At 55.9% G+C, this 23,464-nt stretch overlaps 5 protein-coding genes across 12 annotated transcripts; 3 read left to right on the top strand and 2 right to left on the bottom strand.

Annotated features, from left to right (window-relative positions):
• The first annotated feature begins 676 nt into the window (after positions 1 to 676).
• SYVN1 (synoviolin 1) lies at positions 677 to 7,941 on the top strand. 5 transcript variants are annotated; one of them, XM_055251249.2, is made up of 16 exons: positions 677 to 965; positions 1,597 to 1,745; positions 1,963 to 2,055; positions 2,141 to 2,293; positions 2,435 to 2,483; positions 2,865 to 2,968; positions 3,622 to 3,748; positions 3,844 to 3,943; positions 4,020 to 4,085; positions 4,181 to 4,297; positions 4,394 to 4,557; positions 4,840 to 4,968; positions 5,046 to 5,219; positions 5,306 to 5,492; positions 6,509 to 6,660; positions 6,735 to 7,941. In XM_055251249.2, the coding sequence occupies exons 2-16, from the start codon at positions 1,614 to 1,616 to the stop codon at positions 6,839 to 6,841; spliced, it is 1,854 nt and encodes a 617-aa protein (XP_055107224.1). In that variant the 5' UTR covers positions 677 to 965; positions 1,597 to 1,613; the 3' UTR covers positions 6,842 to 7,941. The 5 variants fall into 5 exon arrangements, with proteins under 5 accessions (XP_055107224.1, XP_063499127.1, XP_055107314.1 ...); XM_055251339.2 differs by having other exon boundaries at positions 709 to 965; positions 5,049 to 5,219; XM_063643057.1 differs by having other exon boundaries at positions 702 to 965; positions 6,509 to 7,941.
• Positions 7,854 to 13,007, bottom strand: MRPL49 (mitochondrial ribosomal protein L49). The gene is made up of 4 exons (XM_055251963.2): positions 12,813 to 13,007; positions 10,568 to 10,718; positions 9,608 to 9,732; positions 7,854 to 9,494 (listed from the first exon to the last, which is right to left on the bottom strand). Exons 1-4 carry the CDS (start codon positions 12,888 to 12,890, stop codon positions 9,348 to 9,350), a joined length of 501 nt encoding a protein of 166 aa, XP_055107938.1. The 5' UTR covers positions 12,891 to 13,007; the 3' UTR covers positions 7,854 to 9,347.
• Positions 12,995 to 14,656, top strand: FAU (FAU ubiquitin like and ribosomal protein S30 fusion). The gene is made up of 5 exons (XM_055252022.2): positions 12,995 to 13,153; positions 13,425 to 13,507; positions 13,602 to 13,746; positions 14,245 to 14,300; positions 14,478 to 14,656. The coding sequence occupies exons 2-5, from the start codon at positions 13,433 to 13,435 to the stop codon at positions 14,601 to 14,603; spliced, it is 402 nt and encodes a 133-aa protein (XP_055107997.1). The 5' UTR covers positions 12,995 to 13,153; positions 13,425 to 13,432; the 3' UTR covers positions 14,604 to 14,656.
• Positions 14,657 to 14,795: 139 nt separating this feature from the next.
• On the top strand, positions 14,796 to 18,846 carry ZNHIT2 (zinc finger HIT-type containing 2). Its single transcript, XM_055251739.2, has 2 exons — positions 14,796 to 15,500; positions 16,110 to 18,846. Exon 2 carries the CDS (start codon positions 17,597 to 17,599, stop codon positions 18,806 to 18,808), a length of 1,212 nt encoding a protein of 403 aa, XP_055107714.1. The 5' UTR covers positions 14,796 to 15,500; positions 16,110 to 17,596; the 3' UTR covers positions 18,809 to 18,846.
• Positions 18,847 to 19,013: 167 nt separating this feature from the next.
• TM7SF2 (transmembrane 7 superfamily member 2) lies at positions 19,014 to 23,463 on the bottom strand. 4 transcript variants are annotated; one of them, XM_055251418.2, is made up of 10 exons: positions 23,289 to 23,463; positions 22,558 to 22,754; positions 22,404 to 22,458; positions 21,855 to 22,049; positions 21,675 to 21,778; positions 20,418 to 20,537; positions 20,169 to 20,337; positions 19,856 to 19,936; positions 19,652 to 19,774; positions 19,014 to 19,356 (listed from the first exon to the last, which is right to left on the bottom strand). In XM_055251418.2, the coding sequence occupies exons 1-10, from the start codon at positions 23,446 to 23,448 to the stop codon at positions 19,196 to 19,198; spliced, it is 1,365 nt and encodes a 454-aa protein (XP_055107393.1). In that variant the 5' UTR covers positions 23,449 to 23,463; the 3' UTR covers positions 19,014 to 19,195. The 4 variants fall into 4 exon arrangements, with proteins under 4 accessions (XP_055107393.1, XP_055107421.1, XP_055107511.1 ...); XM_055251446.2 differs by having other exon boundaries at positions 23,203 to 23,431; XM_055251536.2 differs by lacking the exon at positions 19,856 to 19,936 and having other exon boundaries at positions 23,203 to 23,414.
• Position 23,464: the final 1 nt, after the last annotated feature.

Here is a 23,464-nt window from a genome sequence, read left to right as displayed (position 1 = left end):
AGCAGGACCAGGGCCTAGGCAACGCAGCTGTCCGCCCCTAACAACCACTCACCTGCTTTCCCCTTTCTTTCTTTTTTTTTTTTTTTCTATAGGCCAGCAAAGGAACTTTCTTTTTCTTATTGGGCCGCGTAACTTATCGCAACCAATCAGTGGCAGCCACGGGACCCAACTCACTCCCACACAACTTGGGGGGGTGATCATGGAGAAGACAAATTTTTGTTTTCCGCATCCAGTTCTCTCAGAGAGCACCGTATTTGTCAACCTGTTGTGACTCTCCCTAAATGTTTAAGAAAACATTTCATTCCCCTGAGGTTTGTACAGTCTGTCCCTGGCCTACACCCCCTCCAGGTGGTACAGCCCGCAAGCGGCTCCACCTCCCAGCTGCTCGCGGGGCCGAGTACCCCAGTCGGCTGAGGCCACTCAGCGCAGGGGCCATACCATCTGTGACAAATAAATAATAGGGGGACCTCCGACTCCCCCCTGTTGCCCTATTACCTTCTGACCACCTCTCGGACCTCTTGCCCAGCCCTTCCCCGTAGACATGGCCCCAGATACGATGGTGACACCATTGCTATGGACCCACGTAGGGCGCAGTGCGAGCCAGGGCAGGACGCACTTGGTACGACCCACGCCGCGCCCCGCGCCGCCGGAAGTGAGGTGTCTGACCCCCGAAGTTCCGGTTCGCAGGGGGTGGGGAGTGTTGTTAACCGGAGCTGCAGCCGCAGTCGCGCGGATTGAGCGGGCTCGCGGCGCTGGGTTCCTGGTGAGTGGGGCGAAGTCTAGCCCGAGTTGTGGTTGGGGTCGGGACCCGAACCTTCCCTTTGAGGTCTCCGGAGTCGGCGCGCCCCTCAGCCCCGCCGCACGCTTTCGGCCTGTCAGCTGGCCGGAGACCTCAGACGCCGGTGCGGCCGCTCTGCTCAAGCCTGGGCCCTGCCTGCGACACCCGCAACTCCTGGTGCTCACAGGTGCGCGGCCGCGAGGGCGACCCGGCTCCTCCCGTCCCGCTGCTGCTCTCTGCCGGTCGGCCGTTCTTGTGGTGCCCTGAGTTGACACTACTCCGGGGGTCAGGGGACCCCAGGATTCCAGGCTGACGTTTCCCGCCCGCTCCCGCAGGGCGCGCGTCCGAACTGCCCACCCTAACACAGCTGTCACCGGCGCTGTCGCCTGCCCAGTCTGCTACCCTCTGTGCCTTGGCTGCTCTCAGCCCTGGCTGCGCGTTCCCGCCCCTGGAGCAGATTTCTGCTGTTGCCTCCCACCCCATCTCCTCCACCCGAGGGTCAGCGGTGCAGCTCCCCCTCCTCCAACACTGCAGCTTTCCCTCATCGCCTCCCTAGAGGAGGAGGCTTGGCAGGCAGCGTGGAAAGAGCCCTAGATTTGAAGCAAGACTGACCCAGGTTCCAGGCCTTGCGTCAGTGTGATCACTGAACCCCTTCGAGTCTTATTTGTAAAATGGGGTAGCGTAAGCTATTCTTTGATGATTTCGAGGGCGAAATGTGATTTTCCTCTCACTTTATCCTATTAATTGAGGCTGTGCCAGGCACCGGGCTATTTTGCACAGCACGAGCATCACGTAAGTTATTTTCTTGCCCCATGCAGGTCTCCGGGCCAGGGCAATGTTCCGCACGGCAGTGATGATGGCGGCCAGCCTGGCGCTGACCGGGGCTGTGGTGGCTCACGCTTACTACCTCAAACACCAGTTCTACCCCACTGTGGTGTACCTGACCAAGTCCAGCCCCAGCATGGCAGTGAGTTCAGGGCTCAGGGAGGGAGGAACTCCCTAGGAGGGAAGGAGGAGTCTGCCTGGGCCAGGGGCGGGGCTAGAGGTCAGGTAAGTAGGGAAGTAGCCGCCAGCTGCTTAACTTTGAATAAACTGTGATGAGGATGTGGAGGATCCTGCATGATGAGTTCCAAGCAGAGGAAAGCGGAAAGTGACCTCAAACCATAGCCTCTCCCCACTCCTAGGTCCTGTATATCCAGGCCTTTGTCCTTGTCTTCCTTCTGGGCAAGGTGATGGGCAAGGTGTTCTTTGGGCAACTGAGGGCAGCAGAGATGGAGGTAAGATGTCGGCTGCCCCAAAGGTGAGGGCAGGGTGCTGGGAAAGAATGTTTGGGATCCACATTATTCCCTGCCTGGCCCCCAGCACCTTCTGGAACGTTCCTGGTACGCCGTCACAGAGACTTGTCTGGCCTTCACCGTTTTTCGGGATGACTTCAGCCCCCGCTTTGTTGCACTCTTCACTCTTCTTCTCTTCCTCAAATGCTTCCACTGGCTGGCTGAGGACCGTGTGGACTTTGTGAGTCAAGGCAGGGAGTTCTGGAGCAGGTGGAAGCCAGGGAGTGGCCAGCGGGCAGGCTTAAGGAGCAGGGAGGGCTGGGTTGAGGATGTGGGGTGAGCCCCAGGCTTCCTGACAGGCCTCTTCTGTGCTCTGTCTCAGATGGAACGCAGCCCCAACATCTCCTGGCTCTTTCACTGCCGCATTGTCTGTGAGTGAGATTCAGGGGAGGGGAGGGGAGGATTGGAACGTGAACCGTGGACCTGTACTCCAGAGCACAGGCTACCCCTGACAGCTGTACAGGAAAGATAATTTAGGAAGTTAATTTGCATAGTCTCTGTCCTGTTCCACTCCAGGGCTTCTCAACTGCCTGGGCCCTGAGCCCTTTGCCTTCTCACCTGCAGCCTGGGCAGCCCCAACGACTCCCCCTCCCCCAGGAAGTTCCCAGAGGGCCAGGTTCAGTGGAGTGTGCCCACCTGACTAGATTACTGGGGCCATGGTGGGCTTGAGGGTGGGGCTGTCCTAGAGCATTAAACAGCTGTTGGGCCCTGGGCTGACCCCCCCTACCCTGCATGTGTCGGGGTCCCCACAGCTCTTATGTTCCTCCTGGGCATCCTGGACTTCCTCTTCGTCAGCCACGCCTATCACAGCATCCTGACCCGTGGGGCTTCTGTGCAGCTGGTGTTTGGCTTTGAGGTAAAACTGGCTTGGGAGGTTGAGAGGACAAGCCCAAGGTGACCCCACATGTGCCTTGAATAACCCAACAGACCCCCTTCCTCAGCACCTGCTATGTGGCCAACCTGTGCTGGCCACCAAGGGGCAGTGATCAGATATGGCTCCTGCCCTCCACACCCTCACTCCTGGGTGATTGGGGAGGAGCACAAAGAGGCTAGGACAGAGGAAGAGCCTCAACCTGGGGCTCAGGAGAGGGTTCCTGGAGGCTCGTGCCGGAGCTAGCTGGTAATGGACAGGAAAGGATTAGTTCGATGGACAATTGGAGGCATGTCCCTGGCAGAGGGAGAATGTGTTCAGTGACAACAGCTCATATTTGTTGAGTGCGAATTTCACACCAGGCCCTGTGCTGAGCTCCTGACCTGCATCTCTTATTCAGCAAGACAATACTGTTATAAAGGAACAGTTAATTCTGTCATTTTATAGATAAGTAAACCGAGGTTCACTGAGTTGCCAAAAGTCACAGCTAGTAAGTGGAGGGGCTGGGAGGACCCCGGGTGTGTCTAGAGCCTGTGATTGTACCACTGCACCTGCTGTGCAGAGGCCTGGGGGAGCAGTGTGGGTGCAGCAAGGGGGAGCTGTGTGTTTACATCCCCTTCGTCCCCCTCTCCCTTCAGTATGCCATCCTGATGACGATGGTGCTCACCATCTTCATCAAGTATGTCCTGCACTCCGTGGACCTCCAGAGTGAGAACCCCTGGGACAACAAGGCTGTGTACATGCTCTACACAGAGCTGTTTACAGGTGAGGGGGCCTGGGCCTCTCCTGATCTGGACCAGCATCCTCCACTCTGCCTCCTGGCCCTGTGACCTGCTGCTTTCTGCATCCCCTCCCCTCAGGCTTCATCAAGGTTCTGCTGTACATGGCCTTCATGACCATCATGATCAAGGTGCACACCTTCCCACTCTTTGCCATCCGGCCCATGTACCTGGCCATGAGGTGAGCCCGGCCCTGTCCCCCGATCCTCCTGACCTGATCCCGTCCCTTCTCCTGCTTTCACTGACTGTCCTTTCAGACAGTTCAAGAAAGCTGTGACAGATGCCATCATGTCTCGCCGAGCCATCCGCAACATGAACACCCTGTAAGTAGGCATGTTATGGCTGCTGTCCCAAGCTCTGTCCTGGGTCCCTCTGCTTCCAGCTCTGGACTTGATACAGCCCCTGTCATCCTAACCAGGTATCCAGATGCCACCCCAGAGGAGCTCCAGGCAATGGACAATGTCTGCATCATCTGCCGAGAAGAGATGGTGATTGGTGCCAAGAGACTACCCTGCAACCACATTTTCCATACCAGGTGGGAGGGGCCCTGGGGAGGCTGCACAGCAGGGCACAGGCCCCAGAAGGCAGGCCCCTAGGGACCTGCTGACCTCTGCCTGGCCTTGACCCACAGCTGCCTGCGCTCCTGGTTCCAGCGGCAGCAGACCTGCCCCACCTGCCGTATGGATGTCCTTCGTGCATCGCTGCCAGCCCAGTCACCACCACCCCCGGAGCCTGCGGATCAGGGGCCACCCCCTGCCCCTCACCCCCCACCACTCTTGCCTCAGCCCCCCAACTGTGAGTATCCCCTTGTCTGGCCACCCAGCATACCACTGGATACTTGCCCTGGGCTGGGTGTGGAAGATGCTGGGAAATTGGAGAGTCCCTGCCCTCCAGAATCTCAGTCTGGGCCAGGGAGGGATGAAAAGATGAGAAATAGATGCTTGCAGTCAGTGTGACCAGTGCTGGGCTGAGGGCCTGTGGGAATAGGACAGAGCTCTCAATAGCCAGGCCCCCTGCCTGGGAGTTGGGTCTGTGTCCATTTGGCCCTTTTCTTACCTCCCTGTCTTCTCTCTGCAGTCCCCCAGGGCCTCCTGCCTCCTTTTCCTCCAGGCATGTTCCCACTGTGGCCTCCCATGGGCCCCTTTCCACCTGTCCCGCCTCCCCCCAGCTCAGGAGAGGCTGTGGCCCCTCCATCCACCAGTGCAGGTGAGCCTTTGGGTACTGTGACAGCCAGGGGTTGGCAGGGATGGAACACTCACTGACTTCTTGTTCCTGCTCTTCAGCAGCCCTTTCTCGGCCCAGTGGAGCAGCTACAACCACAGCTGCTGGCACCAGTGCTGCTGCTGCTTCTGCCACAGCATCTGGCCCAGGCTCTGGCTCTGCCCCAGAGGCTGGCCCTGCCCCTGGTTTTCCCTTCCCTCCTCCCTGGATGGGTATGCCCCTGCCTCCGCCCTTTGGTAAGCTGGGCCACTCTCTGGGTTCTTCTTGGGGGTGAGGTTGGTGTCTGGCCCCAGCAGCCCAGACTGAGCCTCTCTCTCTCCAGCCTTCCCCCCAATGCCCGTGCCCCCTGCGGGCTTTGCTGGGCTGACGCCAGAGGAGCTACGAGCTCTGGAGGGCCATGAGCGGCAGCACCTGGAGGCCCGGCTGCAGAGCCTGCGTAACATCCACACACTGCTGGACGCCGCCATGCTGCAGATCAACCAGTACCTCACCGTGCTGGCCTCCTTGGGGTGTGTCTGTACAGGGGAAGCAGAGTGGGTTTGGTGGGTCAGGAGTGGAGCTGCCAAGAGGTCCCCAGCAGTGGTTCTTGGCCTTTGACACCTGCCAATTCAGGCTACCTACCTACAGGCCCACCAAGGGTCTCCAGGAGTTCTTGGTAACTCCTGGTGCCTGTATTTCCCACTCCAGAAAGCACGTCTGGATCTAATTAGGAGTGATGTTTATTCGAGAGCTGACTTTAGATCTTACTCCTTTTTATTTTTCCAAAGTCAAATTATTCAGAATTTACAGTGCTTTAGTTCATCACATGATTTTCTCCTGAGATGTGGTGACACTTAGATTGGCAATTGCTGCCCCCAAACTGAGGGAGCGAATAATAGGAAGTCACTTGGAGCCATCCTGGCCCAAGTTCAAGCACTGGTCCCATCACTCGTTTTTGACCTCTCGTTATTTGAATAAAGGGGTCTTAATTCATATTCATAAGTGATGTGTACTGCCAGATACACACCTATAATCAGCACTTTGGAAGGCTGAGACAGGAGGATTGTTTGAGCCTAGGAGTTTCAGGGTACAGTGAGCTATGATTGTGCCACTAAATTCCAGCTTTGGTGACAGAGCCGAGACCCTGTCTTTTAAAAAAGTGACATGTACATAATGCCTGGCATCTAGCAGTGACAGCACAAAGGCTTAGAGAGGAACTTGAGGCCAAGGCTTGAGCACTGTGGCTTATTGAGTGAGTGACTTATAAGGTGCCTGACTCCCCAGGGTGGAGACTGCAGGGTAAGAGTGAACAGGTCAACAGTCCCTGCCTGCAGGCACCTTACAGCTAAGGGATAGAAGCACTTGGCCCTTGAGTCAAGTCACCCTGTCTGAGTTCATTCAGCATGTTCACTTGTGTTTGCCAGGCACTGGGGCCACAAGGGCACATCATTCTATACTCTGTTCTGCAAGGCTCACCAAGGGCAGGAGAATCTGCCCAACCTAGGATGCCAAGGCCAGGCCCGCCTCTCGTCCCTTCTCTTCCCAGGCCCCCCCGGCCTGCCACTTCAGTCAGCTCCACTGAGGAGACTGCCACTACAGTTGTTGCTGCTGCCTCCTCCACCAGCGTCCCTAGCTCAGAGGCCACGACCCCAACCCCAGGAGCCTCCCCACCAGCCCCTGAAACGGAAAGGCCTCCAGGTAGGTGTGATTGGCCTCCAGCCGGGGGAGCAGGGAACTTCTCTAGGTTCCACTTCCAGTCTCTCTGTCCCCAGCCCCTGAGTCAGTGGGCACAGAGGAGATGCCCGAGGATGGAGAGCCTGACGCAGCAGAGCTCCGCCGGCGCCGCCTGCAGAAGCTGGAGTCTCCTGTTGCCCACTGACACTTCCCCAGCCCAGCCCCAGCCCCTGCTCTCTTGAGCAGCCCTCGCTGGACCATGTCCTGCCACCAAGTGCCAGCTCCCTCTCTGTCTGCACCAGGGAGTAGTACCCCCAGCTCTGAGAAAGAGGCGGCATCCCCTAGGCCAAGTGGAAAGAGGCTGGGGTTCCCATTTGACTCCAGTCCCAGGCAGCCATGGGGATCTCGGGTCAGTTCCAGCCTTCCTCTCCAACTCTTCAGCCCTGTGTTCTGCTGGGGCCATGAAGGCAGAAGGTGCAGCCTCTGAGAAGCCCTCTTCTTCCCCCACCCCTTTCCGGGAGAAGGGGCAGCCCCTCCAAGCCCTACTTGTATGTGCGGAGTCACACTGCAGTGCCGAACAGTATTAGCTCCCGTTCCCAAGTGTGGACTCCAGAGGGGCTGAAGGCAAGCTATGAACTTGCTCCCTGGCCCACCCCTAAGACTGGTACCCATTTCCTTTTCTTACCCTGATCTCCCCGGAAGCCTCTTGTGGTGGTGGCTGTGCCCCCTATGCCCTGTGGCATTTCTGTGTCTTACTGGCAACCACACAACTCAGGGAAAGGAATGCCTGGGAATGGGGGGGGAGGCGGGCAGCACTGAGGGACCCTGCCCCGCCCCTCCCCCCAGGCCCCTTTCCCCTGCAGCTTCTCAGGTGAGACTGACCTGTCTCACCCAGCAGCCACTGCCCAGCTGCACTCCAGGCAAGGGCCAGTGCGCCTGCTCCTGACCACTGCAATCCCAGCGCCCAAGGAAGGCCACTTCTCAACTGGCAGAACTTCTGAAGTTTAGAATTGGAATTGCTTCCTTACTAGTGTCTTTTGACTTAAATTTTGTCTTTTGAAGTTGAATGCTTAATCCTGGGAAAGAGGAACAGGAGTGCCAGACTCCTGGTCTTTCCAGTTTAGAAAAGGCTCTGTGCCAAGGAGGGACCACAGGAGCTGGGACCTGCCTGGCCCGGTCTTTTCCCCTTGGTTTTGTGTTACAAGAGTTGGAGACAGTTTCAGATGATTATTTAATTTGTAAATATTGTACAAATTTTAATAGCTTAAATTGTATATACAGCCAAATAAAAACTTGCATTAACAATTGGTGGGGTTTGTGTCACAGAATCAATCAAATCAGTGTCGGGCTCCTTGCTGTGGCTGTACACTTGAGAATGGAATGGAATCTCCAGGAGTGAGGGTTTCCATGGAAGCCAGCACTATCCTTGGGGACACCATTGACCATTAACAGATTAGGAAGATGTGCCCATTTTACACATAGAGAAGCAGCCCAGAGTTCAGTGCCCTGCCTCAGGGTAGAGACCAAGTTGGGGAGCCAGGAACTGAAAGCTGTCTTAGCCAGTTTGGGGGTAGGGTGGGGTCTCAGGCCTTTGGCCCCTGTGACTCCAAGTATGAGGCATATATGAAGGCTAGTGAGCTGGGGTTGGGATGGGATGGCAGGCTGAAAGGTCAGCATATTCCTGCCAGCAACCCTTCCCTAGCCTTGATTCCAGGTCAGGAGGCTGGTGGGGATGGCCCTATGCTGGCTGTTGAGTTCCCAGCCACTCCCTTGTGGTCAGGCCAGCAAGTCTGGTCTGCAATGGAATAGTGACCAAGAATGGGCCTCCTACCTCTATCAGAGCCCGGGGCTAACGTGGGCACTCTGTGCCCCAGTGCCAGCACTGTACTTTGAACAGAAGATCTCCAAGACCCATGCCCGAGTCATCTGTGTTCTCCATAACCTGCACCAAACAAGATCTGCCCTAGAGCAAAGGCTTGGGGATGTTTGCAACAGTGAGCTTTGGAGGGTTAAGGAAACAAAGTGCCCAGTGGCTCTGCCCTGTGCTACCTTCCCCTAAACTGGGGTTGGGCTACTGCTTCCACCAAATAACAACTAGAATTTGAATTGCTGAGCCCAAGGAAAGGAAAACAAAACAAGCCAAGGTGGACCAGGCACATGGCTCATGCCTATAATCCCAGTACTTTGGGAGGCCAAGGTGGGCGGATCACTTCCGAGTCAGGAGTTTGAGACCAGCCTGACCAACATGGTGAAACCCCATCTCTACTAAAAATAAAAAAATTAGCAGGCTGTGGTGGTGGGCGCCTGTAATCCCAGCTACTCAGGAGGCTGAGGCAGGAGAATCACTTGATCCCAGAGGTGGGAAGTTGCAGTGAGCCAAGATTATGCCACTGCACTCCACACTGGGCAACAGAGTGAGACTCCGTCTCAAAAAAACAAAAAAGAACAGGCCAAGATAGGAGGGAGAGAAAGCTGCTGACGCCCCCCATTAGCCTGGTTATTCCTATTTGGTCTCCCACATTAGGCACTCTCCCCCAGCATGTACATAGGGTCGTTTTCTCCTTCATGCAAGCAAGGCCTGACCCCAAGGTCCTTTAGCCTGAGTTTCTGTATCCCCTGTCTCAGGGGCTCCAACACCCACCTCCCTCCTCCTGAGGCCCCCTAGACTTGATCCACAGGGCACGCTGACATGCAGGCTGATCAGCTGGGCCTCAGAAGCCTTTCTCCAAGAGCCAGGCTTTAAGCTCCTGGTCAAAGTAGCCCTTGATCCGTAGGGTACCTGTCACCTCATTGACCTGGGTGACAGGTGTCTTCCCCAGCAGCGGGCTCAGAAAATCTTCCACATCTTTCTGCAAGGCCTGGGGAAAGATGACACATCAGGTCAGGCCAAGAGTCCCTTCTCTTGAAAAGACTCCTCTCCCTTCAGCCCTGAAAGGGTCAGGCCAAGCCCCAGACCCACCCACCCACTTACCCAGATGTCCCCTTCCACTTTCCGGATCACAGTCATCTGCCGGTTGCCATGCGTGATGTCCTTGTAGACAGGGATGCTGTGCATCCGAGAGCGTCGTACAAAGTAGGGCAGGTTGGGTGGGGGGTCTGCAACAGGGGAAGACACGGTTAAATCAACTCTTCCTACGTGCCATCCCACCTCAGCCAAGGCCCTTGCTCTCAGTCTGCAGAGGGCCAGTACACCCAGCTGGACAAAGCCACCTCTAGACTTTAGGTCAGGGGGTCTCCTCTTTCCTTCAGCTTGGAGTCAGGACCAAATTGTTCACCCTGGTACCCTAAGGCCCCACACAAGGCCTGGCACTAAGTAGGTGCTCAAGTAAAAATGAAGTCAGGGACATGCCTCCCTGGATCTTTGGGTCCCCCTCTAGGCCAACCCTTGCCCTCTTCCACTGGGTCAGGGAGGCTGAAATCAATCTCTGGAACAAAGAGATGGGGATTTACAAGCACTGAGCACTTACCATATGCTGGGCTTTGCACTAAGGGCTCTATGTACTGAGCAGATTATCTCTATTTTACTAAAACAGGTTGGGTCAAGCTAAGTGACTAATTCAAGATCACATCAACAGTAAATAAAGCCAAATTCAAACCCAGAACTGCCTGACTTCAAGCTGTGTTCTTAATTACAGTACATAGTCTGCTGGGGGGAAAGAAGGTCCAAGCTCTTGGGTTTTCTCTCTGTTGTTTACTTTCCCCCACATGGGGAAGACCTGATCCCAACAGTGCTGATGGATAAGTACCAGTGAACAACAGAGGGCTCCACTCCTCGGCTCTTCCTTGGGCATGAGACAGATGTAACCCAGAGGGATTGCAAAACAAGTTCTGAACCCACTGGAGAGTCTGGAGCCTCATGGGGGAGGCCAACCTCAGGGGAGGAGGTGATGCTCCGTGAAACTTTCAAATCATCCCTAACCACCCAGCTCACCTCTGGGAGGCTGCCAGCCACTAGGGGTAGGATGATGTTCATGCTTTGGGGGATCTGGGATCCTGGTAGCCGGTAACAGGCGCTCCACAAACTGATATTCATCCACAGACTCCACAAAGCTGGGGTAATCTGGAGGGCCCTGGGTCTGGCTCTGAAGCAAAACAAAAATCCCATTTCTCCATTAGCCTACCCAACACAGGATGGCATAACTTCAGTAAGTAGAGAATGGAAACATTACAGGCAGAGAGAATGACATAAAGGCTGGGCGACGGTGTGAAAGCTATCAGAATCAAAATGGAGTGAGTCACTTGGGTTAAAAATCCCAACAAACAGAGTTAGGGAGGGCCATGAAGAGAGAGTTCTTGTGCACAAATACTTAATAATAAGAACTATTACAAAAGACTGCAAAAACCACAGCCTTGCACAAAGGCCACTGCAACCTTACACAAAAAAATATTTCTGGCTGGGCAAGGTGGCTCACGCCTGTAATCCCAGCACTTTGGGCGGCTGAGGCAGGAGGATCACCTGAGGTCAGGAGTTCAACACCAGCCTGGCCAACATGGCGAAACCCCGTCTCTACTGAAAATACAAAAATTAGCCGGGCATGGTAGTGCATGCCTGTAATCCCAGCTACTTGGGAGGCTGAGGCAGGAGAATTGCTTGAACCCAGGGAGTGGAGGTTGCAGTGAGCTGAGATCGCGCCGTTGCACTCCAGCCTGGGTGACAGAGCGACGAGACTCACTCAAAAAAAAAAAAAAAAAAAAAAAATTCTGCAAGGCCATCTGTCCAACTGCCTGTCCAATCTCAAACTGGCACCACCCATGTTATTCATCCTTGTAGCCAAGGATAACTATCTCAAAACAATTATGTAATACTCATTTTTCCTTTCCTTTATTTTTATTATTATTTTTTTTTTTTGAGATGGAGTCTCACTCTGTCACCTAGGCTGGAGTGCAGTGGTGTGATCTCGGCTCACTGCAACCTCCACCTCCGAAGTTCAAGCAAGTCTCCTGCCTCAGCCTCCCAAGTAGCTGGGACTACAGACACACGCCATCACACCTGGCTAATTTTTGTCTTTTTTGTAGATACGGGTTTCACCATGTTGGCCAGGCTGGTCTCAAACTCCTGACTCCAGGTGAAATATGTGCCTTGGCCTCCCAAAGTGCTGGGATTACAGGCGTGAGCCACCGTGCCTGGCCCATTTTTCTGTTAAAAACCTTTGTCTTCTTTTACCTCCCTGATAAGCACATAGTCTATACCCATTCCCGAATAAATATCCTTTTCTTTTAGAGTTTGTTATTTAGGTTGACATAAGATAGCACCAGTCTTTGGTTTTCCATGGTGCAGGGTACAGATGGGATGGAAAGGAAGCTCAGGTACTCTGAATGGTCGGCCTCTCTTACGATTTTTGTGTGATTCAAAAGAGTATGTGTACGCTTCTGAAAAGTCAATTAAGCCTTTAGAAACTTAAGGCTTAACTTTCTGTCTCGGTTTTAGAAATAGATATTATTATTACATCGGCAGCGTGGCCCTGTTTGTACCTCCATGATTGCCTGGCTGGCCTTGCTAACCTAATCACATCTGTGATGGGATATAGTGGTGTTTAATCTTATGATTGCCTTAAGAATTAAGGCAATCAGCCAGGCGCGGTGGCTCACGCCTGTAATCCCAGCACTTTGGGAGGCCGAGGTGGGCGGATCACGAGGTCAGGAGATCGAGACCATCCTGGCTAACAAGGTGAAACCCCATCTCTATTAAAAATACAAAAAATTATCCGGGCGTGGTGGCGGGCGCCTGTAGTCCCAGCTACTCGGGAGGCTGAGGCAGGAGGATGGCGTGAATCCGGGAGGCGGAGCTTGCAGTGAGCCGAGATCGCGCCACTACTGCACTCCAGCCTGGGCGACAGAGCCAGACTCCATCTCAAAAAAAAAAAAAAAAGAATTAAGGCAATCATAATTCCCCACGCACACTCATATGCTAGGACCCCGCCCTTATCTGAAACGTTGTGGCTAATATAGACACTGTCAGGCACTGTGTTAAGTGCTCCCAAAAACACCCCAGTCTACCATTTTCCCTCTCGATTCTGTATCTACACTCGAGACAAGTTCTCCTGATCGAAAACGGCAAAACCAAGGCCCCAAGTAGGAATGCCTTAGTTTTCGGGGTTAACAATGAGGGTTAACAATGATTAACACTGAGCCTCACACCCACGCGATGCCCTCAGCTCCTCGCTCAGCGCTCTCACCAACAGCCGTAGCCCGCAGCCCCGCTGGACACCGGTTCTCCATCCCCGCAGCGTAGCCCGGAACATGGTAGCTGCCATCTTTACCTGCTACGCCAGCCTTCTGTGCGCGCAGCTGTCTGGTCCCGCCCCCTCCTGCTCGAGCTGCCTGCCCAGGCAGGTTCGCCAGTGCGAGCGTAAAGGGGCGGAGCTAGGACTGCCTTGGGCGGTACAAATATCAGGGACCCGCGCGGTCGCTCAACAGTGACGTGACACGCAGCCCGCGGTCTGGACGGACGTGCCCTCGCATCTTCCTCTTTCTCGACTCCATCTTCGCGGTAGCGGCAGCTGGGACCGCGGTTCAGGTAAGAACGGGGCCTTGGTTGGATCCGAAGGGCTTGTAGCAGGTTGGCTGCGGGGTCAGAAGGCGCGGGGGGAACTGAAGAACGGGGCCTGCTCTGTGGCCCTGCTCCAGTCCCTATCCGAACTCCTTGGGAGGCCTGGCCTTCCCCACGTGAGCCACCGCGACCACCTCCATCCCGTCGCGATCGTTTCTGGACCGCTTTCCATTCCCAAACCTCCTTTATCCCAGAGCATTTCTTGGCTTCTCTTACAAGCCGTCTTTTCTTTACTCAGTCGCCAATATGCAGCTCTTTGTCCGCGCCCAGGAGCTACACACCCTTGAGGTGACCGGCCAGGAAACGGTCGCCCAGATCAAGGTAAGGTTGCTTGGTGCGCCCTGGGTTCCATTTTCTTGTGCTCTTCACTCTCGCGGCCCGAGGGAACGCTTACGAGCCTTATCTTTCCCTGTAGGCTCATGTAGCCTCACTGGAGGGCATTGCCATGGAAGATCAAGTCGTGCTCCTGGCAGGCGCTCCCCTGGAGGATGAGGCCACTCTGAGCCAGTGCGGGGTGGAGGCCCTGACTACCCTGGAAGTAGCAGGCCGCATGCTTGGAGGTGAGTGAGAGAGGAATGTTCTTTGAACTACCGGTAAGCGTCTAGTGGGTGTGGGGTGCATAGTCCTGACAGCTGAGTGTTAACACCTATGGTAATAGAGTACTTCTCACTGTCCTCAGTTCAGAGTGATTCTTCCTGTTTACATCCCTCATGTTGAACACATTCATGGGAGACTGAGCCAGAGTGTAGTTGTATTTCGGTCACATCACGAGATCCTAGTCTGGTTATCAGCTTCCACACTAAAATTAGGTCAGACCGGGGCCCCCAAAGTGCTCTATAAAGTTAGAAGCTGGAAGATCCTGAAATGAAACTTAAGATTTCAAGGTCAAATATCTGCAACTTTGTTCTATTACCTATTGGGCCAGCTTCTATTACCTATTGGGCTTCCAATTACCTATTGGACCCAGCTTCTCTTTAAAGGCTTGAATTGAGAAAAGGGGTTCTGCTGGGTGGCACCTTCTTGCTCTTACCTGCTGGTGCCTTCCTTTCCCACTACAGGTAAAGTCCATGGTTCCCTGGCCCGTGCTGGAAAAGTGAGAGGTCAGACTCCTAAGGTGAGTGAGAGTATTAGTGGTCATGGTGTTTGGACTTTGTCTTTTCCTGTGACAGCTAAACCAAGTCCCTGGGCTCTTACCCGGTTTGCCTTCTCCCTCCCTGGAGATGAACCTGAGGGAAGGCATGCTAGGTGTGGAAGACAGGAACCAGGGCCTGATTAACCCTCCCTTCTCCAGGTGGCCAAACAGGAGAAGAAGAAGAAGAAGACAGGTCGGGCTAAGCGGCGAATGCAGTACAACCGGCGCTTTGTCAACGTTGTGCCCACCTTTGGCAAGAAGAAGGGCCCCAATGCCAACTCTTAAGTCCTTTGTAATTCTGGCTTTCTCTAATAAAAAAAAGCCACCTAGTTCAGTTATCTCATTGTTCCATCTTTATTTGCAAGGCCTCAGGGAGGGGTGTGGCTTCTCGGGTTGGTGTATGTCCCCTAGGAGAACAGTGAGGCAGAAAAGGCAGAAGCCCTTGGTATGGGAGGAAGAAATGGTAAACTACAAGAGAAATTTCCTGTGAAGAAACAGTAGGTACAGATCCTGGGGCTCCAGATGTAAAATTGGGGTTATTCCCTATCCTAAGTAACTTGATCAGTCCCCCCAAGTCATTCTTTTTCATCTTCTAAACAGAGAAGGTAGCAGGAATCATTGTGGTGAGAGGTTTGTTACGGAGGCAGCAATGGAAGGGATGGGTGGGGGAAGAAGTTTGTATAGAAGGTGAACCTGGCCATTCCCTGAACTTGGTACTAGCTGTGGCCTTAGAGTCCAGGGCAGGAATCTGGTCTGCCTCGGCTTTAGGAATAAATACTATGTTGGGAGCATGGCCTCGTTTGTACCTCTGTGATTGTCTGGCTGGACTTGGTAACCTAATCACATCTGTGATTGGATATAGTGAGGTTTCGGTGTTCCCAAAAGTTGGGGATTACCTCTGGGGCTGATGCAGGGTTCCCTTCTAGCAACTGAGCCTGCCAGCACTTCTGAACCCCACTTACTCATTCAGCTAAAGTTTCTGGACCTGCCAGTTCTTGAGAAATAGCATCCAACAGGGTAAAGCCCCTGGGCTGTGGACTTTGACTGCCTGAGTTTGGACCTTCTTTTTCTTTGTACTCCAATTACTGGGTGGCTGGCCTTTGAACTAACTACTAATTTAATCTCTGCTATCTCCAGAGCTGCTGTGAGTGTTAAAGGATGTAGATCAACATCTGGCTTACAGTAAGTGTGTGAGTCTTGGCTATTTTTGTCCCTGTGGTGTTAAAGACATGCTTTGTGCCTTCTAGCAGTTTAGAAAGGGGGGGATGTGGACAGATACAATAGCATCCCAGAGAGGGCCTCTTTTTTTGTCTTTTTTCTTTATTTTATTTTATTGAGACAGAGTCTCGCACTGTCGCCAGGCTGGAGTGCAGTGGCACAATCCCAGCTCACTGCAATCTCAGCCTCCCGGGTAAACAGCATTCTGCCTTAGCCCCCCGAGTAACTGGGACTACAGGCATGTGCCACCACGCCCAGCTAATTTTTGTATTTTTAGTAGACATGGGGCTTCCCCATGTTGGCCAGGATGGTCTGGATCTCTTGACCTCGTGATCGCCCACCTCTGCCTCCCAAAGTGCTGGGATTACAGGCGTGAGCCACAGTGCCCGGCCTTTTCTTCTTTCTTTTTCAGACAAGGTCTCTCTGTCATCCAGGCTGGAGTGCAGTTACACAGTCATGGCTCACTGCAGCCGCCAACTCCTGGGCCCAGGTGTTCCTACTCAGCCTCCCAAGTAGCTAAGGACTACAGGCATGCACCACCACACCTGACTAATTTTTTGTACTTTTTTGTAGAGACAGGGTTTTGCTGTGTTGTCCAGGCTGGTCTTGAACTGGGCTCAAGTGATCCGCCCACCTTGGCCTCCCAAAGTGCTGAGATTACAGGCATCAGCCACTGTGCCCAGCCGAGAGGGCCTGTTTAAATGACATGTGTGAGACCTGAGATGAACCAGTCAAGTGATCAGGTAGGGGAATATTTCAAGCCAAGAGGACTGTATGAAGATGGGGAAGAGGTGATGTCTAGGGATGGGGGCAGATGCTGCAAGGCCTTGTCAGCCATGGAGAGGAGTTTGGGTTTGAGTCCAAGTGCAATGAAGGGTCGCAGAAGGGTTTTGAGTAAGAGATGGATCTCATCTGACTTGTGATCTAATTTCTCTGGCAGGTTTTTCTGGAGGGCTGGCAAGAAAGTTAGGAAAAACAATGTGTTGTCATCCACATGAGGGGTCAGGAAGCTTAGACCACCAGTAGTAGTAGGGATGCAAAGAAAACTCACAGTTTGGTTCATCACACCCCCCACTCCACCACAAGAGTGAGCTCTATTAGAACAGGGACCCCCGGCTCCCTTTGATATGCATTGTGTTCTTGGCACCTAGAATGGGGCCTGCACTTAATAAGATGGATGAATAGTGGTATTTAATGAGAAGATACTTAAGAAGAGGCAGTTTTGGAGGAAAAAAATCAAATAAGAGCTCAGATATTTCTTAAATACTGCTTTTTATTTATCTTTTTGAGGTGGAGTTTCTCTCTGTGGCCCAGGCTCCCAGGCTGGAGAGCGGTGGCGCGATCTCGGCTCACTGCAACCTCCACCTCCTGGGTTCAAGCGATTCGCCTGCCTCAGCCTCCAGAGTAGCTGGGACTACAAGCACCCGTCCCCCACGCCCGGCTAATTTTGTATTCTTAGTAGAGACGGGGTTTCTCCATGTTGGTCAGGCTGGTCTCAAAACTCCTGACCTTAGGTCATCTGCCCGCCTCGGCCTCCCAAAGTGCTGGGATTACCGGCGTGAGCCACCGTACCTGGCCCCAACTGTCATTTTATTTGTCTGTGTCCAGCGCAGGGATGCATCGCCTCCCGTAGGCTTGGCACAATTAGTGGCCCAGGGTAGGTGCCTAGTAAAGATGGATTTCTGCCACAGCACATTATAGTGCTAAAAAGAGAGGGTTTTTTTTTCTCTAGACGATCGGGCCACGTTTTGGTGTGACCACTAGGGGGAGACGTGGCACCGGCGGAGCGCTCGCCAGACCCATTTTTCCGCTCCTTGCGTCCTCGCACAGGGCGGGGCTCGTACCTGACGCCCGGCTTCTGGGCCTGCTCTCGCCCTACTAGGGAAAGGGGTGGCGCTCGGCTTTCGGGCGTGGGCGGAAATTGCCGAGAATCCTCGGGAGCTTTGGGAAAAGACAGCGCGCCGTCGGCCCCGCGGCGAACCGGAAGTAATCGAAGAAGCCCCGGAAGTTTCGAACTACCGCCGGCGTGCGCTCCCAGGTAGATTGCAGTGCCGGTTGTCATGGAGCCGGTCGGGCCCTGTGGCTTCTGCCCGGCGGGGGAAGCCCAGCCAGCGCGTTACACCTGCCCTCGCTGTAATGCGCCCTACTGCTCGCTGCGCTGCTACCGGACGCATGGCACCTGCGCAGAAAACTTCTACCGTGACCAGGTGCTGGGAGAGCTCCGCGGCCGCAGCGCCTCGCCCAGCCGCCTAGCAAGCGCCCTACGCCGGCTGCGTCAGCAACGCGAGACCGAGGACGAACCTGGGGAAGCAGGCCTCAGCCCCGGCCCGGCGTCCGGCGGCCTGTCGGGACTCTGGGAGCGGCTGGCGCCGGGCGAAAAAGCTGCCTTCGAGCGGCTGCTGAGCCGCGGTGAGGCCGGGCGGCTGCTGCCTCCATGGCGGCCGTGGTGGTGGAACCGCGGAGCCGGACCGCGGCTTCTGGAGGAGCTGGATAATGCCCCGGGTAGTGACGTCGCGGAGCTGGAGCCCACCCCTGCGAGGATCCCGTCGGAAGCTGTGAAAGATGCCTCCGCCACGGAGCCCGCGGCCGCCGAGCGGGTTCTTGGAGATGTCCCGGGGGCCTGCACGCCCGTCGTACCCACCCGCATCCCCGCGCTAGTCAGCCTGAGCCGCGGCCCAGTCTCACCGCTCGTGCGCTTCCAGCTGCCCAATGTGCTGTTCGCCTACGCGCATACTCTCACCCTGTATCATGGCGGTGACGACGCGCTGCTCTCTGACTTCTGTGCCACACTGCTCGGCGTTTCCGGAGCCCTGGGTGCCCAGCAAGTCTTCGCCTCTGCGGAAGAAGCCTTGCAGGCCGCAGCCCACGTGCTGGAAGCAGGCGAGCACCCGCCAGGGCCCCTGGGCACACGAGGGGCTGTGCACGAGGTCGCCCGCATCCTGCTGGGCGAGGGCCCGACCAACCAGAAAGGCTACACGCTGGCAGCACTGGGGGACCTGGCACAGACCCTGGGCCGTGCCCGGAAACAGGCCGTGGCTAGAGAAGAGCGAGATCATCTTTACCGGGCCCGGAAAAAGTGCCAGTTCCTCCTGGCCTGGACCAATGAAAATGAGGCGGCCCTCACACCCCTGGCTCTAGACTGCTTCAGGGCTCACCAAGCCCATGCTGTGGCAGCCGAGGAGGTGGCCGCCCTCACTGGGGAGCTGGAGCGGCTTTGGGGAGGCCCCGTGCCACCTGCCCCAAGAACTCTCATTGAGGAGCTCCCTGGCTGAACGGGTTACCCTGGTCGTTAATAAAGCTGTGACTGGTAGCCCTGTTGCCTGTTTCTGAAGGATAGCTATTGTCCCACCACACCCCAGATTCCTGGGCCCACAAGCCACTGCTCAGCTTCTCCCTGATCAGTGCTGACCCAGCCAGTCCTAGGGGAGAGAAGTGCACCAAGGGTTCCCAATGTTTATCCAAAGGAGGAACACCATCTCCGATTTTGGTCACTGGTTTCATTTTTTTTCTTGCTCTAAACCACCTCTTCTCTGAGGCTGTTCATCATCAGGGCTGGGTGGGGTGCAAGCCCTTGAGTCCCAAGTGTGTCCAGGCTCCTAGTCCTGGGTGTGCTGGTGGATGAGTGGGCACATGCCCCCACCTGGGGTGGTGGAGCCGCTTCAGTAGATGTAGGGCATGATGCGGTAAGGCACACGCCGGCAGTACTCCTGCCAGGCCAGGCCGTACTTCTGCAGGCACTGCCGCTCATCCCGGGCCTCACGGTGCACCAGCAGCGCGGTGAAGTAGAGGAGGTAGAAGTAGGGCAGCAGGTGTGACACCCCTGTAGAGAAGGAGGCTCTGTGACCACCCTGCCAGCCCCTTCCACCCCTCAGTTAACAAACGTTTCCACACCTCACGGCTCATGTGGGCATCAGGGCTCAGCAGCAAAAGCTCCAGGGTCCGCAGCAAAGCACACGGTACTAGGTTGGCACAGAGGTGTCCCCCAGCCACACAGTGGGTCCATCCTCAGCTCTCTGACTACTCTCACTGGTGCATACCCAAAGTAGGCATCCTGTGGTCGCTGAACCACCTCTTCCCCTCACAAGTCCCTACTCATATCCACATGGGCCACTCACCGCAGGGCAAAGACCAAGCCAGAGCCATGATGAGGTCTCCAAGGTAGTTGGGATGGCGGACCATACCCCACCACCCAGACACCAGCAGTTTCCGCCCTGTGGCTGTAGAGATGGTCTCAAGCCCTGGGGAAAGAGAGCGGGGTGGGGAGTTCCCAGGAAGCCCAGCTGCCCCACCTCACCCATGGCCCTAGAGACCCAGCTCACCAGCCACTCTGGGGTCAGAAGGATTCTTTCGGAAAGTGTTTTTCTGGGAATTCGCCCCACGGAAGATGTAGTAACCAATAGCTGGTGAGAGAGTGTGAACCGGTGGTCAAGGTCAAGGGTTGCAGCCTCCTGCCTGACCCCGACCATCTGCCCAACTTGTCTGCAGCCCAGACTCTGCCTGGACACCCAGGACCCTGCCCTGGCTTTAGAGAACCCTGGGGGTTAGCACCTATGTGGTGGTGCATGTAAACAGAACATGAATCAAAGGGAGAGGGGGAAGATCGGCCCAGCCTGCTGCCCCTTCCTGACTGACCATTGATGAGGCAGATGACGGAGGCCATGGGCAACCCCAGGGGCTGCGGGTGGTGCAGCAGGAACTGGGCCTGCAGGCTGTAGGTGAAGGGCACCCAGGCTATGTCCCCAAACGCCAGCATGAAGCCAAAACCGTCATGTGTGATATCCATGGTGGTGAGGATGGCCTCCTGCAGGGACAAGACCCAGACACACTGGCTTAGTTCCCATGCGGTCCTCAGACACCTACCCTCGTCCAGTCCAGCCTCACCTCGTGCCAGAGGGCATCACCCACGTAGAGTAACTGGAAGCCATTGACCAGCCACATGGCCAGTGAGGGACTGCCCCGAAGCTCTGCCTCCTTCATCAACAGGGCCAGGTTGATGAGGACCTGGGGGAGGGGGAACAAGGCAATCATCTCCACAGAAGTGGCAGCCCTGGGCAGAGCAGTGGCCAGCCTCTGCCGTTCTCAGCTGTCAGTTACACTCCAGCTCTTTGTTAAGTGGATCCAGGCTCTGGACCCAAGGACAGAGACTGTGGACAGGGAGGTGCCCGCAGCCTGTTTCTTCTTGCCTTGTGTGTCCTAAGCCCTTGCGGGCTGAAGCTTCAGAGCTCAAACAGACCTGTTTTCAAATCTCAGCGTCATCACTTGGGCAGGTTGCTTGCCCTCTCCACAGCCTACTTTCCCCCACCCGTGTGAAAAATGGGGATAATCATAGGCCTGTCATGACTCAATGGCATCATCGTGTTTGAAGCCCTCCATGGCGTCCGTGGCAAGTGGTACGTGCTCAGTGGTGGCTAGCCGGAGCAAGCCTGAGATGGGCGCCTGCATTTGACACTGCCCTCTGTTCTATCATAAAGATTACCTTTTCTAATCTTCCCAGTAATCTTAGGAGAAAGCTTTAATTTTATCCCATTTCACAGATGAGGAAGTGGCCTCAGATGTGCCCGTCATCAGGCCAAGACCCAGATCCAGGGTGGGCACCTGGCACTCCTGCCTCAGGTAAGATAATTTCCAGGGCGACAGGAGAGGCCTTGCCCAAGAGTTTCTTCGGGTAATCTTGGCCACAGAACCAGAGATCACAGTTGGAATGTTGTCAAGGCCACTAGTGACGGGTAGGTTGCTAAACCCAGCGATCAGTTTCAGGTTCTGCACTGCCTTGACCATAAAGCAGCATGCAGTCACTCCCTGGAAATAGATTCTGTGCTTGACTGCTTTTGAGAATTGCACGTGCTCTCCTAACGTCATCCCTGACATGCTGTATATATTTTACTTATTTTTTGTCTGTCTTTCCCACCAGAATGTAGGCTCTCTGCGGCAAAGATGTTTTTCTTGCCTCTAACTTTATTTTTGTGTCCCAGTACCTAGAGCAGTGCCTAGGGCACAGGTGGATTTAACAAATGTTTGTGGAATATGAATGATTAATGATTCGCATCTGCACAGTTTTGGCCCTGCCCTGCCCAAGCGCTGCTCACCCACCCTAACCCTCCCCCTGGCCTGAGGCCAGCTCAGTCAAGCCCAACATACCCAGCCGATGAGGCCAGGTCGCAGTTCACAGAAATATTTGAAGTCGAAGAAACAGATACGAGGGTTGAGCTCCCGTCCCAGAAAAAAGTCATAAATCGGATTGCCTGGAGAATATTGGAGAGTGAATGTACAGGCAGACGCCCCGATCTGCCTCCATCTCCACCCCAGGATCCCTCTCACCTGAGCTCCCCCCAGGTGCCAGGGCCGAAACTGGGGCTACCTGCGCCTTCATGTAGAGAAAGAGGCTGAAGATGAAAGCGGTGAGGGTGGCGACAAACGCCAAGGGCAGGAGCATTTCCGGGAGCGCCCCCAGAGGCAGCCCCGCTGACATCCCCAGCCCTACCAACAGGGCTGTCAGCACCAGGGCCTGGAAGCCTGAACCACAGCGCAAAGTGAGCCCTGGGGCTGCGCGCCTCCACATCCCCACCCCGCAAACACACACAGAGCCCAAAACTCTGGGGGGCCACAGACCCTGCCCCAAGCATTAGGCTGCCACCCTGGCCTTCAGAGGATCACCCCAGCCACTGCTGCGGTGCACAGAGTAGCAGTAAATGGGGTAAGGGTGTGGGGACGAGGGGCTTAGGGAGAGCCCCCGGCGTCTGTCGTGGGCGTAACAGAGGCACACAAAGGAGCCTGGGGTGGAGGCCAATCTCCGTGGACCTCCCCGCTAGGCCTGGAGCTCCACCCCCGGCCGCTTAACTCCAGCGCGAGGGCCCGTCCCCTAGGCACCGTTAATAGGATAGCGCAGGCGACTCTTGTCCTTCAATTCCTGCCCCTCGGCCACCTGCGGGTCCAAGGGGGCTCTGATAAGGCCCGGGGCGTCCTCTCCCTCGCCGAGCCCCTTCGCCTCCCTCCCCCGAGCGTCCGTGAGCGGGGCCCGCACCTTGCGCGCCGGCAGTAGGTACAGCGCCGCCTGCAGGCCGAGCCAGGCGAGCCACAGCAGCAGCGCCCGTGGGCTCCACAGCGCCTCCAATCCGGGCAGGGACGCGGGTGGACCTAGCAGGCGCGCGGGGCCCGAACGGGCTGCCAGGAGCAGGTGGAACATGGTGGCGGGCAGCAGCAGCAGCAGAGCCGCGGCGCCTGCCAGAAGGGCCATCACGTCGGGCGTCCGCCCCTAGCCTCCCAGCTCCCCGCCGGCCCCCACGGGCGCCCTGACGTCTCTGCGGGACACTCTCGGCATTCCCAGAGTGCGCCTCCGCACCCCGTCCTCAGCCCTCGGCCCCCAGGCACCCCGCTGCCTCCCAGTTCCCTTCCCAGGCGTCCATCTTGGTCCCCCGCCCCCAGGCCCCCTCGAAGACCCTCCTCCTGCTCTCAGTCGACACCATAAATCCCCGTTCTGCAGCCCCCAGAACCGGCCCCTCCTCAGCTCTCCCTCTCCAGACACCCTTCGCTGCAAACCCCCGGGTCCCTCTGCCTCCGACACCCCCAAAGCCTCCTATCCTCAGATCTCGCCCCCGCTCTTAGTTCACTCGCTCCAGCTCTCCTTCGCTCAGCCTTTGCCCCAGGTCCCCTCTCTCTGCCCCATTACCCAGGGGCCCTCCGAATTCCAGCGGGGCCCGGGGGCCCTGAGTGGGGGCCATGGTCTTGGCTCCGCCGAAGAGAGAGGGCGCTCACAATAGTCGGTCAAGGAAACACAGTCCGCCCCATTTCCCAGGAGATGGACTCGGCCGAGCGGAGGATCCGGCTCTGCGGCGCCAGCACCTGCCTGGACACCCAACGCAGACAAGGACCGCTCTTGTCCCAAGGCTTTTAAGTGGAACCGCCCCCTGCCCATGCTGGGCCCAGCACAC

This window comes from Symphalangus syndactylus, chromosome 1 (genome assembly GCF_028878055.3).
Source record: "Symphalangus syndactylus isolate Jambi chromosome 1, NHGRI_mSymSyn1-v2.1_pri, whole genome shotgun sequence".
NCBI lineage: Eukaryota > Metazoa > Chordata > Mammalia > Primates > Hylobatidae > Symphalangus > Symphalangus syndactylus.
This window is presented reverse-complemented; position numbering and strand designations above follow the sequence as displayed.

What these genes read in the sequence shown, in the direction of transcription:
- TM7SF2 (XM_055251418.2), bottom strand. Translation starts at nt 23,448, where the DNA reads ATGGGCAGGGGGCGGTTCCACTTAAAAGCCTTGGGACAAGAGCGGTCC. An exon ending in ACCTACTGCCGGCGCGCAAG is followed by an intron (nt 22,459 to 22,557) that starts GTGCGGGCCCCG and finishes TTGGACCCGCAG; the next exon opens with GTGGCCGAGGGGCAGGAATT. An exon ending in CGTCATCTGCCTCATCAATG is followed by an intron (nt 19,937 to 20,168) that starts GTCAGTCAGGAA and finishes CTCTCTCACCAG; the next exon opens with CTATTGGTTACTACATCTTC.
- ZNHIT2 (XM_055251739.2), top strand. Translation starts at nt 17,597, where the DNA reads ATGGAGCCGGTCGGGCCCTGTGGCTTCTGCCCGGCGGGGGAAGCCCAG.
- FAU (XM_055252022.2), top strand. Translation starts at nt 13,433, where the DNA reads ATGCAGCTCTTTGTCCGCGCCCAGGAGCTACACACCCTTGAGGTGACC. An exon ending in AAACGGTCGCCCAGATCAAG is followed by an intron (nt 13,508 to 13,601) that starts GTAAGGTTGCTT and finishes CTTTCCCTGTAG; the next exon opens with GCTCATGTAGCCTCACTGGA. An exon ending in TGAGAGGTCAGACTCCTAAG is followed by an intron (nt 14,301 to 14,477) that starts GTGAGTGAGAGT and finishes TCCCTTCTCCAG; the next exon opens with GTGGCCAAACAGGAGAAGAA.
- SYVN1 (XM_063643057.1), top strand. Translation starts at nt 1,614, where the DNA reads ATGTTCCGCACGGCAGTGATGATGGCGGCCAGCCTGGCGCTGACCGGG. An exon ending in CCCATGTACCTGGCCATGAG is followed by an intron (nt 3,944 to 4,019) that starts GTGAGCCCGGCC and finishes CTGTCCTTTCAG; the next exon opens with ACAGTTCAAGAAAGCTGTGA. An exon ending in CTTGCCTCAGCCCCCCAACT is followed by an intron (nt 4,558 to 4,839) that starts GTGAGTATCCCC and finishes TTCTCTCTGCAG; the next exon opens with TCCCCCAGGGCCTCCTGCCT.
- MRPL49 (XM_055251963.2), bottom strand. Translation starts at nt 12,890, where the DNA reads ATGGCAGCTACCATGTTCCGGGCTACGCTGCGGGGATGGAGAACCGGT. An exon ending in GCTGCGGGCTACGGCTGTTG is followed by an intron (nt 10,719 to 12,812) that starts GTGAGAGCGCTG and finishes GTTTTGCTTCAG; the next exon opens with AGCCAGACCCAGGGCCCTCC. An exon ending in TGGCTGGCAGCCTCCCAGAG is followed by an intron (nt 9,733 to 10,567) that starts GTGAGCTGGGTG and finishes CCCCTGTTGCAG; the next exon opens with ACCCCCCACCCAACCTGCCC.